Raw genomic sequence first — 15,294 nt, 5'->3', positions numbered from 1 at the left:
AAGCCCTGGGAAAGCCCTGTCGGAGAGCCAATTGGGTGGGGTCTGTTGGGGACCAGAACTGGTGTGGTGCTGAGGTGTCGCCCACTGCAAGGCAGCACTTGGGTCCCAATTTGAGATGGCCCATCCGGGTAGGTGCGTGGAATGTCTTGTCTTTCTGGCTTGATGATCATCTTCCTCTGCTGTCGGAGGTGCTGCATAAACTCCGCATTTCAGTGGCGCCACTGTTTGAGGTGTGCAGACCTGGGACTGGCCAGATCTTTGTAGGTGGATACACCTTTTATTGGTCTGGTCACTCTGATGGCTGTCATACTTGGGGAGTAGCTGTTGCTGTAGTGGACCAGCTTCTTCCAAAGGTGTCTGATGTCACTCCTTTCAACGAGCGTATTATGAGACTCAGATTACGGCACTCCCTGGGTGCCTTGTCTGTTGTCTTGGTGTTTGGTCCGGCCGCGGTGAGTGATGTATCAGCAAGGGAAACATTTTATTGTCAACCTTGTTCTGTAGTTGATGGTGCCAGAGGTGATACTCTTCTGGTCATGGGTGAGTTCAGTGCAACCACTGGCACTAACAGGGCTGGTTAGGAGGATTGTCTGGGTCCCAATGGGTCTGGTGACCATGGTGAAAGTGGCTCCATGTTCCTTGACTTTGCAAAAGCTCAGGGGCTGCGAATTGCAGGATCCTGGTTCCAGCATCCTCAGCCGCATTGTTGGACATGGTACACCAATACTGGTGGTGCAGTGAAGGAGATCAATCACATCCTCGTGGGCAGACGCTGGAGGCTCTTGCAAAACTGCATGGTCTACAGAAGTTCCAAGTTTGTGAATTCTGACCATAGACTTGTTGTTGGTACTCTGAAGATCCAGCTTAGGTCCAGTAGGCTTTCACCTACTAGGAAAATGAGGTTGGACTTGGTGAGACTCCAAGATCAGGCTGTTTCTAACGAGTCAGTTTGTGTGAGGAACTTGCGGATTTGAGTGTGACTGCCGATCGTAATGTGTGGTGGAAGACCTTCTGTGACTTGACCCTGAAGGTTGCTGAGGGTTGTGTTGGTGTTACCGGTGTTCCCAGAAGGAGTTATTTCATCTCGCAGGGCACCGAGGATATCATAAAGAGGAGTCACAGTGCATAGCTTCATGGCAACTCTGGTCCGTACCGGGGACTGAGAAAGATGGCTGCGAGGGCTCTGAGGGCAGATAAGGAGGCATTTGTTAGAGGAATCTGTGAGAAAGTGACACACCATCTGTGGTCTAGAGACCCACGTCCTGTTTACAGAGGAATTGAAGCATTACACACATCTGAATCTGCTCCTCAGACAGTCGCAGTCAAGGCGGCTGATGGAATGGTGCTTACGGATGACATTAAGGATGTGACCTGCTGGGCTGGCTACTTTGAGCAGCTGTTCAAAGCTGATCCTCCAGCTAGGATGTTGGATATCTCTGGGTCCACGGTCCTTGAGGCTGATCCTCCAATTAGCTGTGAACCACCCAATCTCACTGATATTGCACAGCTGGTGAACCAGCTGAGGGGAGGAAAGGCTGCAGGGATTTGTGGTATCCGGGGTGAATTTCTCCATGCTGATGGTAAGGCTGTCCTCTTGGCATTGCAAGCAATCTTTGCTTCCATTTAGGTGATTGGAGTCATCCCAACTGACAGGAAAACAGGACTTGTCCCAATCTGGAAAGGGAAGGGTGATCGCCTGGATTGCGGCTACTACAGGGGGATAACACTGCTCTTGGTGCTGGGTAAGGTCCTTGCTAAGGTCGTCCTCAATAGGAACCGTGATCACTTGCTCACCTACCAGCGACTGGAGCAGTCTGGTGTTATGCCCAAGAGGTCTACCATTGACCGCATCCTGGCACTGAGGGTTCTCATGGAGCACAAATGCGAATATTGGCAGAGTTTCTTTGTAGCCTTTGTTGATTTTCGTAGAGCCTTCAACTCAGTTGATCAAGCTGCCCTGTGGGACATCCTGAGGGTGTGCAGGATCCCCTCAAGGTTGCTGGATATCATGGCTGGCCTGTACACTGGTACTGTGACTGCTGTGCAGAGTGGAGGCAGAACCTCTGTGTTTTTCCAAGTTGATACTGCGGTTTGTCAGGGTGTGTTCTTGTTCTTACTCTGTTAAGTCCTTACATGGACAGGGTGTTGGGCAAGATTGTGGGGTCCAGCGGCTGTGGGACAGCTGTTGGTGAAGAAATGTTCATTGATCTTGACTTTGCTGATGATGCTGCGATCTTTGCGGAGTCCATGGAGGCTATGATTAGGGCTCTTAAGAGACTGAGAGAGGAGTCTGAGTGTCTGGGCTTGTGAGTTTCCTGGATAAAAACCAAGATCCAGGCCTTTAATGACCTCTTGGGCACAGCCATCAGCAGTGTGTGTCTGTCTGCGGAGACAGTGTCGACCTTGTTGAGAGGTTTACTTACCACGGCAGTGATATTCATTTCTCTGGTGACTGTTCCTATGAAGTCAGCAGACAGATTGGGAGAGCATGGGGGGTTATCATGAGGTTGCTGGAAGGGGGTGTGTGGTGCTTCCGATATCTGTGCAAAAGGATGAAGGTCCAAGACTTTAGAGTCCTGGTGCTTCCTGTCTTGCTATATGGTTGCGAGACATGGACGTTATCCAGTGACTTGAGACAAAGACTGGACTCCTTTGGTATTGCGTCTCTTCGGAGAATCCTTAGGTGCCACTTATTTGACTTTGTGTCAAATGAGCGGTTGCTGATGGAGTTCCGAATGAGGCACATTACCTACATTGTGAGGAAGCAGCACGACGGCCAGTGTGATAGCCAGCTCACAGAATCCTCATTGTTCAGGACGCCCATGTAACACCTGGCTGCAGCAGATAGAGGGTTATTTTCGGAGGGTGGGACGAGACCGCATGTTTGCCTGAGGGGTTGCCAACTGAGATACTGAGCTGTTTCGTTGTGTGGTGGGTGCAGCAACACACTGTACCAGTGCATGCTCCGTGACCTGACCTGATGTTCTTGCCCTATGTATATGGATAACCTTCATGTACTCTGGTTGTTCAGTGACTCTAAGCTTAATATTTATCAGTGAATGCATGCTTGTAGAACTATACCTTTTGGTGGAAGGATAGCCTATCAATCTCTAGTTTCTGCTTTGCAGTCAGTACTGTTGGATAAGCTCTAGCACTCTGTAGCCCAAAATTAGACTGAGTTTGCTTGGGTTAGGTTAGGTCAAGTAGACAGTATCATAGTGGCAAGGTGGTTTGCAGAAGGAATACACAAAGGTTCAACAGATAAAAGAAAAAAGCAATCAGAACAAAAGCCTAGGATTCTTCTGTATACAAATACTGAAAGCCTCTAAAGTCACTCGAATTTTAAGTGCTTATTTCAATTGAAGAAAAAAAAAAACATTCTTAAATCTATTCCTTTGCAGCCCCTGAGAATTAAAATCTACAGTTTGAAGACAACATTTGAAATTAATTAATGGGATGATTAATGTCTAAAAGAACAGAAGTTGCCTTACCTCTAACCTGCTCATGGTACAGTTCAGTAAGGGGTGACTTCAGCAAACCAATAAATCGACTACTAACTTTTACACAATTTTGTTTAATAATTTGAATGGATTATTGGATAAATTGATAGATGTTACTCATTTGATTAAATCATTGTAACTCAGATATACTGTACGTGCATCCCTATTTTACTGGTCATGATGTCAGACAGAAAGTGAACAGTTTTGAGAGAGATGATTAGTAATACAATGACCTTTAAAGCAGATTCTGAGGCATGATCATAGAAAGTTCTGCAAGAAAGGATTACCAGAATCATTAAATGTAGAGAGGGGTCTCAGGAGGCTCCAAACATGGTAGTATAGGGCTTCACAAAAGAAGAAGACTATTACTGTATGCTTGATTGTATGTCTAAAATAAACAGTATTTATTTCTTGCAAACACATATTTTTGAAAGAAAGTTGAGGCTGCTTATGGCATACTTCCTATGGAAGATTACTCAGAGACTGAGAAAATACAAATTAATACAAAAAAACTAATAAAAATCAAGTCTACAAATAAATTGACAAAATCAGTTAAGTTGTAGAATTATTTTTTTAACCTAACAAAAAATGGACAGGCAAATAAAGAAATAAGTGAATAACCACACTAATATTAGAGCAAATAAATGAATAAACACATAAAAGGGAAAAGTCTTCTTCTTCTTCTTCTTCTGCACCCATTAAAGGTTGGCACAGTGGATCATCTTTTTCCATCTCTTCCTGTCCTCTGAATCTTGCTGTTACACCCATCACCTGCATGTTCTCTTTTACCACATCCACAAATCTTCTCTTTGGACTTCCTCCTTTCCTCTTGCCTGGCAGCTCTACTCTTAGCATATTTTCCCAGTATACTCAGCAGCTCTCCTCTGCACATGTCCAAACCAACACAATCTTGTTGTTCTAGCTTTGTCTCAAGCCATCCATCCTGAGCTGACCTTCTAATGACCTCAGTTCTAATCTTGTCCATCCTCATCACACCCAATGCAAATCTTAACATCTTTAACTCATCCACCTCCAGCTCTGTCTCCTGTTTTTTGGTCAGTGCCACCTGTCCAACCCATAAAACATAGCTGGTCTCACTACCGTCCTGTAGACCTTCCCTTTCACTCTTGCTGATAACTCTCTGTCAGAAATTACTCCTGACATTCTTCTCCACCCATTTCACCCTGCCTGCACTCTTTTTTTCACACTTCCACAATCCCCATTACTCTGTACTGTCAATCCCAAGTATTTAAACTCATTCACCTTCACCAACACCACTTCCTGCATCCTAACCATTCCACTGACCTCCATCTCATTTACACACAGGTATTCTGTCTTGTTCCTAATGATCTTCATTCCTCACCTCTCTAGAGCATATCTCCACCTCTCCAGGGTCTCCTCAACCTGCTCCCTACTCTCTCTACAGATCATAATGCCATCAGCAAACATTACAGTCCATAGTGATTCTTGACTAATCGTGTCTATTAACCTGTCCATCACCATTGCAAATAAGATAGGGCTCAGAGCTGATCCCTGATGTAATCCCACCTCCACGTTGAATGCATCTGTCACTTCTACTGCAGACTTCACCAATGTCACACTTCCTTCATACATATCCTGTACAACTCTTACATACTTCTCTGCCACTCCCGACTTCCTCATACAATACTGCAGCTCCTCTCGAGGCACCCTGTCATATGCTTTCTCCAGGTCCACAAAGACGCAATTCCCCTCCTTTTGACCTTCTCTATACTTCTCCATCAACTTCCTCAGAGCAAACATCGCATCTGTGGCTCTTTCTTGGCATGAAACCACACTGCTGCTTGCTAATCATCACCTCCCTTCTTAACCTATCTTCCATTACTCTTTCCAATAACTTCATGCTGTGGCTCATCAATTTTATACCCCTGTAGTTACTATAGCTCTGCAAATCCGCCTTATTCTTAAAAAAAGGTACCTGTAAACTTCTTTTCCACTCCTCAGGCATCCTCTCACTTTCCATAATTTTATTAAACAATATGGTTTGAAACTCAACTGCCATCTCTCCTAAACACCTCCATGTTTCCACAGGTATGTCATCTGGACCAACAGCCTTTCCATTCTTCATCCTCTCCATAGCTGTTCTTCCTTCCTCCTTGCTAATCCATTGCACTTCCTGATTCACTATTGCCAGAACATCCAACCTCTTCTCTCTCTCATTCACTTCATTCATCAGCCTCTCAAAGTACTCTTTCCATCTGCTCAAAACATTCTCCTTCACTTGTGAGTATGTTTTCATCTTTATCCTTTATCACCCTAACCTGCTGCACGTCTTTCCCAGCTCGGTCATTCTGTCTAGCCAATCGGTACAGGTCCTTTTCTCCCTCCTTAGTGTCCAGCCTCTTAATACAACTCATCATACGCCTTTTCTTTAGCCTTTGCCACCTCTCTATTCACCTTACTCCTTATCTCCTTGTATTCCTGTCTATTTTCTGTATCTCTCTGACTATCCCACTTCTTCACCAACCTCTTCCTCTGTATACTATACTGTACTACCCCATTAACCCAGCCCCAGGGGATGCACAAACCAATGTGTTTCTTTGTGCCGGTCCAAAGCCCAGATAAATGGGGAAGGTTATGTCAGGAAGAGCATCCCGTGTAAAATTTTGCCAGATCAATATGCGGACAACAATACAATGCAAGGGAAGAGTAACCAGGAAAATAGATTTGTTCCTTCAAATAACAGCAATCTAAATGAACATGAAAAGCAGATTATTACATTAATATGAGTAATTATTCCAGTTAATGTGGACAACCACTATATGGCCTTTTTCACATATAACTTACTGACCTTTGATGCTGGAAAAGAAGTAAGATCCTACAAAAGAGAAGACCAGGACAGAGATGGGTAGTGCACAATCTGACAGGATCTCACGAATTTGAACATGTAGAAATGGACTAAAACAGAAAAAAATATAAAAATACAAATTAACTGAAGAACTGGAAATTAAGCACTATTCACCTAGCTAAAACATATCATATGTGTCATCCATGGAGTAACAAAGTGAGGCTGACCTGCAAATAGATAGTTATTAAAGGCTTGCTTAAAAGTGTCACTCTCCATTTAAAAAAATGTCTGCTTTATTATATAGAAAATGTGAACTAAAATTTGAAATATTTAGGTTGAAACCTGGCCATATGTTTAGTGAAAGGGAAGCAGTCAGTGATAGGTTAATGCTAGGACATATAATTGGCAAGGAACTATGATGCATTAGGTGAAAAGCCCAGAGCTTTAGAGGTGTACTGCATCACAAGAAATTTAGGGACTGATTTAAAGTGCTTAGTGGGTAAACATTAGGGAATTAGAGTTGAGCAGAGAAGAACAGTGCAGCAGATAACTCATGGCATTTATTTGGAATGGCTATCAGCGAAGAGAAGACATAAATGATACCTTAAGCCCAGGTTATTAGGTTAGAAGTGGCAGGCATGTAAAATTTACTTCACTAAAATTGGGTGTCAGGCATAACACTAGATATTCATTATCTTTAAATGGGAAGATGCAGGTAGTATAAGGAGCTGGGTCATGAGTAGTAGAATCAGATAGGAATTAGACAAAAGGTAGGTGGCAGGAAAAACTCTTGATGTTAATTGGTTAATGTAACGTTCAGAATTTTAGATTACCAGGTAGAAGGGAAAGTTTGGGATATTAGATTAGATGCACATTAGTAGAGCACATTAAAGCTATATTGATGTTAAAATACTGAATATTCAGGTAGTGGAGGGACTAAGACTACGGGTAGCTGTAATGTCCTGGACATTAGATTAGAGGTGATAGGTAGTTTAATCCTAGAGCATTAGACTAATGTGGTGTGAAACTGAACCAGAGGTATAAATGATAAAATCCTGGCAAAGTACAGGTTACTACAAAAGAGATGATTGGTATGTAAAATACAGAGATTTGATTATAGATGGCAAATTAACATTTTAGAAAAGATAATGTAGAGCCTTAGAACAGAGATGGGTAGTGAGTCATTTCCAGAGTGTATATTATAAACTCCAGTCAAAACATTACCTTTTACTGTAGAGATGGACAGCACACAAAGCCCATAGCAAACAATTTCAAATAAATGACAGGCACAATTATGTGGCCAAGAGGCCAAAAATGGGTTAATTCTAGGACGTATAATTTGCAGGAAACACATGATGCGTTAGGTGAAAGCCCGGCCCTTTAAATGGGTGACTAAAGCAAACCTATTGCATCATATATGGCAGGTAATGTCTTGGGCATTAGAATAAAGGTGGACTGAAAATCATGATGAGAATCTTAGCATGTCCGTGACTCATATTTTAGATTTACTTCTTTAAGTAACAATATACTTCTCTCTTTTCAGTATTTTTAAACACTTCAATACATTACAGTCTAAAGATTATCAGTCAACCAGATCACACCTTTTTCTGAACTGATAGAGTGTGTATCCAATCCACAATGTGCCCATCATGAGCAGCAAACTGAGAACAGCAGTCTCTCTCATACAAAGCAGCTGGGAACCAATCCCTTCTGAATTTAGATCAGCTGAAGAATTGAAGTGGCTTGAACAATTAGCATTCTGAAAGGAGCAGGTCATCTGTACAGTGGCATTACTGATGTTCATCTTCCCTTGATGTGCTCCAGTATAATACCTGTCAAAAACTGACACATTGTAAACAGAGTCACCATGGGTCAAGAGTTAACAAGTAGACGTCAACAGCTGTACTTAAATCCATCACAATATTTAGGCAGGATCTTTATTCTTCAGTATTGAATATTTATTACTGTTTCCTAGGTAATAAACATCCTGCCATTCAGACAATATCTATTTCAAAACTCAAAAAAAGACAAAAGAACCTTAAACTCACAGAAGGCTCTGGACATTATTCTGCCTTTTGAGTGAACTAGACTTCTGACTTGAAACTGCAGTTGAATAGCAGCTGGAATACATATCATTTCCAATAACAGACATGTGTTGGCCAGTAATAAATTATTATTATTACAATTTAAATGGCACTACACTCTCACTCAAGTGTTTTAGAATACTTTATGCAAATGTTGTAAAGGTGGAACTCACCTAAACTACTACTCCAGCTCAACACTCACTCAAATGATAATGCTGGTATTCCAAGAGTTTTACTCTATTGATCATCTTCTAAACTCAGCTCACTCAATGGAATGTCTCCTAAAAACTACTAGTGAAACTTAGGACACTATTTTGTATTTGTAAATACAAAATAAATGATATTCAAACTAATGTTGTACATCCCCCATAGTTAATCCGATTGAATCCTAACATTCCATTTTAAACGAGTTAAATTCTTTCACTGGAATAGACTGGTAACATGAAATAGCAAGGGCATTAGAAATAAACTTGATCCATTAGGTTTAAAAGTCAAGATGAAGGTAAAAAATTTAGGGGTAATTATTGACTCTGACCTAAATTTTAAATCATATAAACTGCTCAAAAAAATTAAAGGAACACTTTGAAAACACATCAGATCTCAATGGGAAAAAGAAATCCTCCTGGATATCTATACTGATATAGACTGGGTAATGTGTTAGGAACGAAAGGATGCCACATCGTTTGATGGAAATGAAAATGATCAACCTACAGAGCCCTGAATTCAAAGACGCCCCAAAAATCAGAGTGAAAAAATGATGTGGCAGGCTAGTCCATTTTGCCAAAATTTAATTGCAGCAACTCAAAATTGTACGCAGCACTTTGTATGGCCCCTGTGTTCTTGTATACATGCCTGACAACATCGGTGCATGCTTCTAATGAGATGACAGATGGTGTTGTGGGGGATCTCCTCCCAGATCTGGACCAGGGCATCACTGAGCTCCTGGACAGTCTGAGGTGCAACCTGGTGGCATTGGATGGACCAAAACATAATGTCCCAGAGGTGTTCTATTGGATTTAGGTCAGGAAAGTGTGGTGGCCAGTCAATGGTATCAATTCCTTCATCCTCCAGGAACTGCCTGCATACTCTCACCACATGAGGCCAGGAATTGTCGTGCACCAGGAGCCACTGTACCAGCATAGGGTCTGACAATGGGTCCAAGGATTTCATCCTGATACCTAATGGCAGCCAAGGTGCCTTTGTCAAGCCTGTAGCGGTCTGTGTGACCCTCCATGGATATGCCTCCCCAGACAATCATTAACCCACCACCAAACTGCTCATGCTGAATGATGTTACAGGCAGCATAATGTTCTCCATGGCTTCTCCAGACCCTTTCACTTCTGTCACGTGCTCAGGGTGAACCTGCTCTCATCTGTAAAAGCACAGGGCACCAGTGGTGCATCTGCCAATTCTGGTATTCTATGGCGAATGCCAATCGAGCTGCATGCTGCTGGGCAGTGAGCTCAGGGCCCATTAGAGGACATGGGGCCCTTGGGTCACCCTCATGAAGTCTTTCTGGTTGTTTGGTCAGAGACATTCACACCAGTGGCCTGCTGGAGGTCATTTTGTAGGGCTCTGGCAGTGCTCATCCTGTTCCTCCTTGCCCAAAGGAGCAGATACTGGTCCTGCTGATGGGTTATGGACCTTCTATGGCCCTCTCCAGCTCTCCTAGAGTAACTGCTTGTCTCCTAGAATCTCCTCCATGCCCTTGAGACTGTGCAGGGAGACACAGCAAACCTTCTGGCAATGACACGTATTGATGTGCCATCCTGGAGAAGTTGGACTACCTGTGCAACCTCTGTAGGGTCCAGGTATCGCCTCATGCTACCAGTAGTGACACTGACTGTAGCCAAATGCAAAACTAGTGAAGAAACAGTCAGAAAAGATGAGGAGGGAAAAATGTCAGTGGCCTCCACCTGTTAAACCATTCCTGTTTTGGGGTCATCTCATTGTTGCCCCTCTAGTGCATCTGTTGTTAATTTCATTAACACCACAGCAGCTGAAACTGATTAAGAACCCCTCTGCTACTTAACTGACCAGATTAATATCCCATAAGTTTCATTGACTTTATGCTATACTCTGATTAAAAAGTGTTCCTTTAATTCTTTTGAGCAGTATATTAACCAGATTACTAGGTCTGCATTTTTTCACTTAAAGAGTATAGCAAAAATGTTTAAACCTCTTATAACTGTACAAGACGCTGAAAAATTAGTACAAACTTTTGTTTTTAATTGATTACTGTAATGTACTCCAAACAGGACTACCTAAAAAAGACATCAATCAGCTGTAATTAGCGCACAATGCAGCTGCCAGAATATTAAATAGGAAAATCTGAGCACATCTCACTAGCTTTAGCATTGTCACATTTCTTACCCATGCAATTCGTAACTGACTTTAAAATACTACTAATGGTTTATAAAGCCTTTAAATAATCTTGCTCCGTCCTATATTTTCGAATGCTCGTCCCACAACACCCCGTCGTAACCTTAGATCTTCATATGGAGGTCTGCTTAGAATTTGAAGTGCCAAACTTAAAAGAAGTGGTGAGGCAGCCTGTTGTTATTATGGAATAGTATTATGGAATACTTTACCGATTGAAATTTGCCAGGCTAGTACTGTGGATCATTTTAAAAAACTGCTAAAACCCCATTATTTTAAGGTGGCTTTTACATTTTTTTGGGAGGGCACAGAATTATCATATTCTTCAAGTTTCCACAATCTGTACTAATCTCTGCTATTCTTTGCTGTCTTTTCCGGTTATTCTTTGGTGGAGATGTGTGCCACCACCACCTGATCAAGGCATCATGCAGCCCCCTGTGATGACGGAATGAAGGTGCGCGTCCCAGGTGTCCACAAGATGAACGTCATGTGAAGCCTGAAAACAAAGAGGACTGATTCACGGCTCTTTATGTTAGACAGATTGCCTCCTGGGGACCGGGCAGTCTTTTTGGCCTTGGAACCGTTGCAGATTATTTTTTTTCTCCAGCCTAACTGGACTTTTTTTTGTTTGTTTCTTCTGTCTTTCTGGGCATCTGACCTTACCTTTTTCTTTTTTTACTTATTCTTTATTACTATTGCCTAATCATTTTTTTTGATTTCATATAGCTAACTTTTCTGTGATCTTGTAAAGCACTTTGAGCTACATTGCGTACATGAAAATGTGCTATATAAATAAATGTCGTTGGGTGTATGCTGCAGCCCCTGGACATGATGCACAGAAGAAATAGGGGAGGATAGTGACTGCGCCAGATACATTGTCAGGAAATGTTTTTAGATGGCTAACATGATGTATCAGGCTAGGATTCTGGTGAACAAAACAATAATATGGAATTTCTAGTGTAAAGGAAAAATGATCCTGCTGGTCCACAAAGACAATCTCTTAAATAAAGTTATTTCTTCCATATGACTGGCAGAATGGCATTTATTCTCCAGCATCTTAAGTTTAAGCCCATTAGAACAATTAGCAATGTAAACAGTTATCAAGCCTAAGAATAAATGCCCCAAATGCCAACAATGAAGCCAAGCTGGGTGTTTTGGGTGAAGCCAGTAAGGGAGACTGACATAAAAAGAATGAAGGCAGTGCTGGACAGTGTGCAATGTGAAGAACTCCATCTTTGATGAAGTTTCCTGTGGTCAGAACAGGCAAAGTAGAGCAGGGGTCAGAGTTTTCCATTGCAACATTAACTGGATGTCTCTGATTTCTGACTTCTGAATGAATGTCTTGTACAAAAACATTTAATCACTGACAGTGCCCCGTGCCAGTGATTCGCACACATTTTGGGTTGCTGTAATATGCTGTTTTGTTTCCATACTCTATTTTTTATCTGCTTTTATGCACAAAGTGGAAGAAGGCCCAAATACAGAAAAGCCCTGACCAAACCAAATCTTTTTTTTCCAAAATTATTGTTATTTGAAATAGCAGTAGCAGAATCCTTTTAGCAACATTCCTCCATAATATGTACAGTACTTACTTTTAGTAGTTCCCTTCACTGCATCATATACAAATGTAACAGAAATAAACATGGCTATGACTTCCTCAGTTGACCTAAAAAAAAAAAGAAAATTTTATCAAAAAAAAAGTCTAATTGGGAGATCAATATTGGCTTGTAGGGGGCAAAGTTGTGGGTAAGATGTTAGTCAGTCCATTACAATGCAAGACAATACAATTTATTTATTGTATAGCCCAAAATGACACAAGAAGTGCCGCAATGGGCTTTAACAGGCCGTGCCTTTTGACAGCCCCCCAGCCTTGACTCTCATGAGCCGCTTTTCCACTGCATAGTACGGCACGACACGGTTCAGTACAGCTCACTTTTGCTGGGCTTTCCACTGGGAACAGTACCTGGTACCTGGTCCTTTTTTTAGTACCACCTCAGCCGAGGTTCCAAGCGTGTCGAACCGTTACCAAAATGTGACGTGTAAACTCTGCTGGTCACTGATTGGCCGGAGAAAATCGTCATTACTGCGTCACTGGCTATTCTTTTCTTTAAAGGTACAGACACGCGGAAGTTTCGAAAGTTCTCCAGCCACTGAGTGTTTGTAAAACCGGGAACAATCACATCCCACCACTCTGAAGCACGGTTAAATATCCAAACAGATGGTCTGTTGCGGCGACTTTTTTGCAAAATGTGGAAGATCTGTAATATACAGAATTAGTATTTTAATGTTACACTGGCAGTTAAGTTCATTTTATGCTTTGCAACAGTGATAAAAGTTAGCTAGTGATGTGCTTTTTTTAGATGCTTAACCTTGCGCGTCGTCGAGCTAAAGTGTTGTCGTTGTCTGCGTGTTGTTGTAAAAGTTCCACGGTGTCACGTCAGTAGAGGCGGCGCAACTCTAACGACACGTGAATAATCCCACCCACTCTAAAGCGGTACTATACTGCAGTCGAAACACAAACCGAGCCGAACTGAGCCGAACCAAGGTGAGCTGTACTGAACCGTGCTGTGCCGTACTATGCAGTGGACAAGCGGCTTAAGACAGGGGTGAGAAAAGTTATTCTTGGAGGGCCGCAGTGGCTGCAGGTTTTTATTCCAACCCAATTGCTTAATAAGAAGCCCTTATTGCTCAAGTGACACTTCTACTTCATTTTTATTGTGTCACTCATTAGGATTCTGAACCTTTATTGTTTATTTTAGGCTTAAATAGCCGTATTCTCAATTTTTAATTGCTCCTTATTAGCAATAAGATTCAAATGACAAAAGAAACCAGCAGTCCTCAATTTAGCTTGTTTCTATTTTACATCAGTGTGCATTTATCATGCACTATTTGGTTTAATTAAATTAATAATTAAGCAACTGGGTTAGAACAAAAACCTGCAACCACTGCGGCCCTCCAGGACTGACTTTGCCCCCACCTTTGCTCTAAGAAGACAAAAAAAAAATCCCCAAAAAAAAGCCTTGTAGGGAAAAAATGGAAGAAACCTTGGGAAAGGCAGTTCAAAGAGAGACCCCTTTAATTACCCCCATTAATTATCTGCTTTCCTGTTGGCAATAACAAAAAATATTTAGATCTTTGGGTAAGACTCCCAATGAATTGATTTTACCTTTCTCTATAGACGGAAGACTTGATCGTTAGACTTATGTAGAGTTAACTAAGAAACACTTCTTTAAAGAAGCAGAATAATACAACTTACTAACATCTTACACACACACACAACTTGTAAAAATTTCTTATACATCAACATCAAAGGCAGTACACAAGACAGATAATAAAATAACATTGAAAGGGCTGATTAGTTTGTTTAGTTGCTTTATGAAGCGTTTTTTTTAAGTTTCACAAGCTTTTTTTAATGTTTGTCTTTAGAATTTAGCATCACAGTCAACTCACCCTTGGTGACTCTAATTTTGAATAATGGGGGAGAGAGAGCTAAACCATCAGGATGCAGCTCACTGTTTACACCGAAGTCAAAACTTTGTAAAGCCTAGAAGTTTCTCTAATGCAGTTAATCATGAACTTTTCCAGTGTAATAATAAAACATAAGAAAGCAGTCTCCATCTGACTGTTCAGCAAAACCCGAAAAGTTCTCATTTATCTTGGCATAGGTTTTATAATACCAAGTCATTAAGATGTCAGATTCTATGTGAACTTGCATGTCTTTTTGTTGAAAAGGAATTTTTTTACACAATTTGACAATAAGCTATATAGTGCTTTTGTGGTATGGATTTGATTAAAGTCTCCTACAATGGATCCTTGTCTGGCCTAAGATGTTATAAGGAATGATGCATACTAGACAGATTTGTTTCAAGTAGGTATTTATTTATTTATTTATTTTTATTTATTAATTTTATTACAATCAATACATAGCAATCAAGTTTTTACAAAAAAAAGAATTATGTTAAGAACAGATCGATCCCCACCCCTGTCAAGTAGGTATTTAAATAGCTTCATTAATATTGCTGCTTTAGAAAAATACATATTGATTAATGACAGAGGGACAGAAAGGTTTACAAATTTTAAGACAGTTTAATTAACAAAATAATTGAGATTAAATACAACGTATATAAAGACTAAGTAGTTGCTTTTTTAATTGATTATGTAAACTTGGAAGTAGCCTGGAAAAAAAATGTTTTTCTATAGTTTGGATCTGTTTAATAACAACATTTGAAAAAACATACTGAATCACCAACAGTGTGATTTTGTAAACACGCTATATTAAAAGTACATAGTGCTGTACTAATAACGCTTAACTCCTAATATTTTAAGAGCTGGCAGTGACTGCTTTATTATTTTCATTCAAGGCAACCTAAAGATGTGTCCTACCTATAAATAGTCCTTTTAGGATGTACTTCAAAATTATTAGCTCATTATGTAAATAAACATCTGCACATTACTTGCACTTAAGAGTTGTACATTATCCAATAGCTGATTGCAAGTTCAGATA

General features: G+C 41.0%; 1 protein-coding gene across 5 annotated transcripts in view; it reads right to left on the bottom strand.

Annotated features, from left to right (window-relative positions):
* slc4a11 (solute carrier family 4 member 11) overlaps nucleotides 1–15,294 on the bottom strand; it is a 169,481-nt gene that overhangs the window by 24,502 nt on the left and 129,685 nt on the right. For all 5 annotated transcript variants that reach the window (XM_039751939.1, XM_039751938.1, XM_039751941.1 and 2 more), the window contains 3 exons: nucleotides 12,383–12,456; nucleotides 7,929–8,169; nucleotides 6,331–6,437 (listed from right to left, as the gene is read on the bottom strand). In XM_039751939.1, the coding sequence (XP_039607873.1) occupies nucleotides 6,331–6,437; nucleotides 7,929–8,169; nucleotides 12,383–12,456 (422 nt within the window). The remainder of the gene's footprint in view (nucleotides 1–6,330; nucleotides 6,438–7,928; nucleotides 8,170–12,382; nucleotides 12,457–15,294) is intronic.

This window comes from Polypterus senegalus, chromosome 4 (assembly GCF_016835505.1).
Source record: "Polypterus senegalus isolate Bchr_013 chromosome 4, ASM1683550v1, whole genome shotgun sequence".
Lineage (NCBI taxonomy): Eukaryota > Metazoa > Chordata > Cladistia > Polypteriformes > Polypteridae > Polypterus > Polypterus senegalus.
This window is presented reverse-complemented; position numbering and strand designations above follow the sequence as displayed.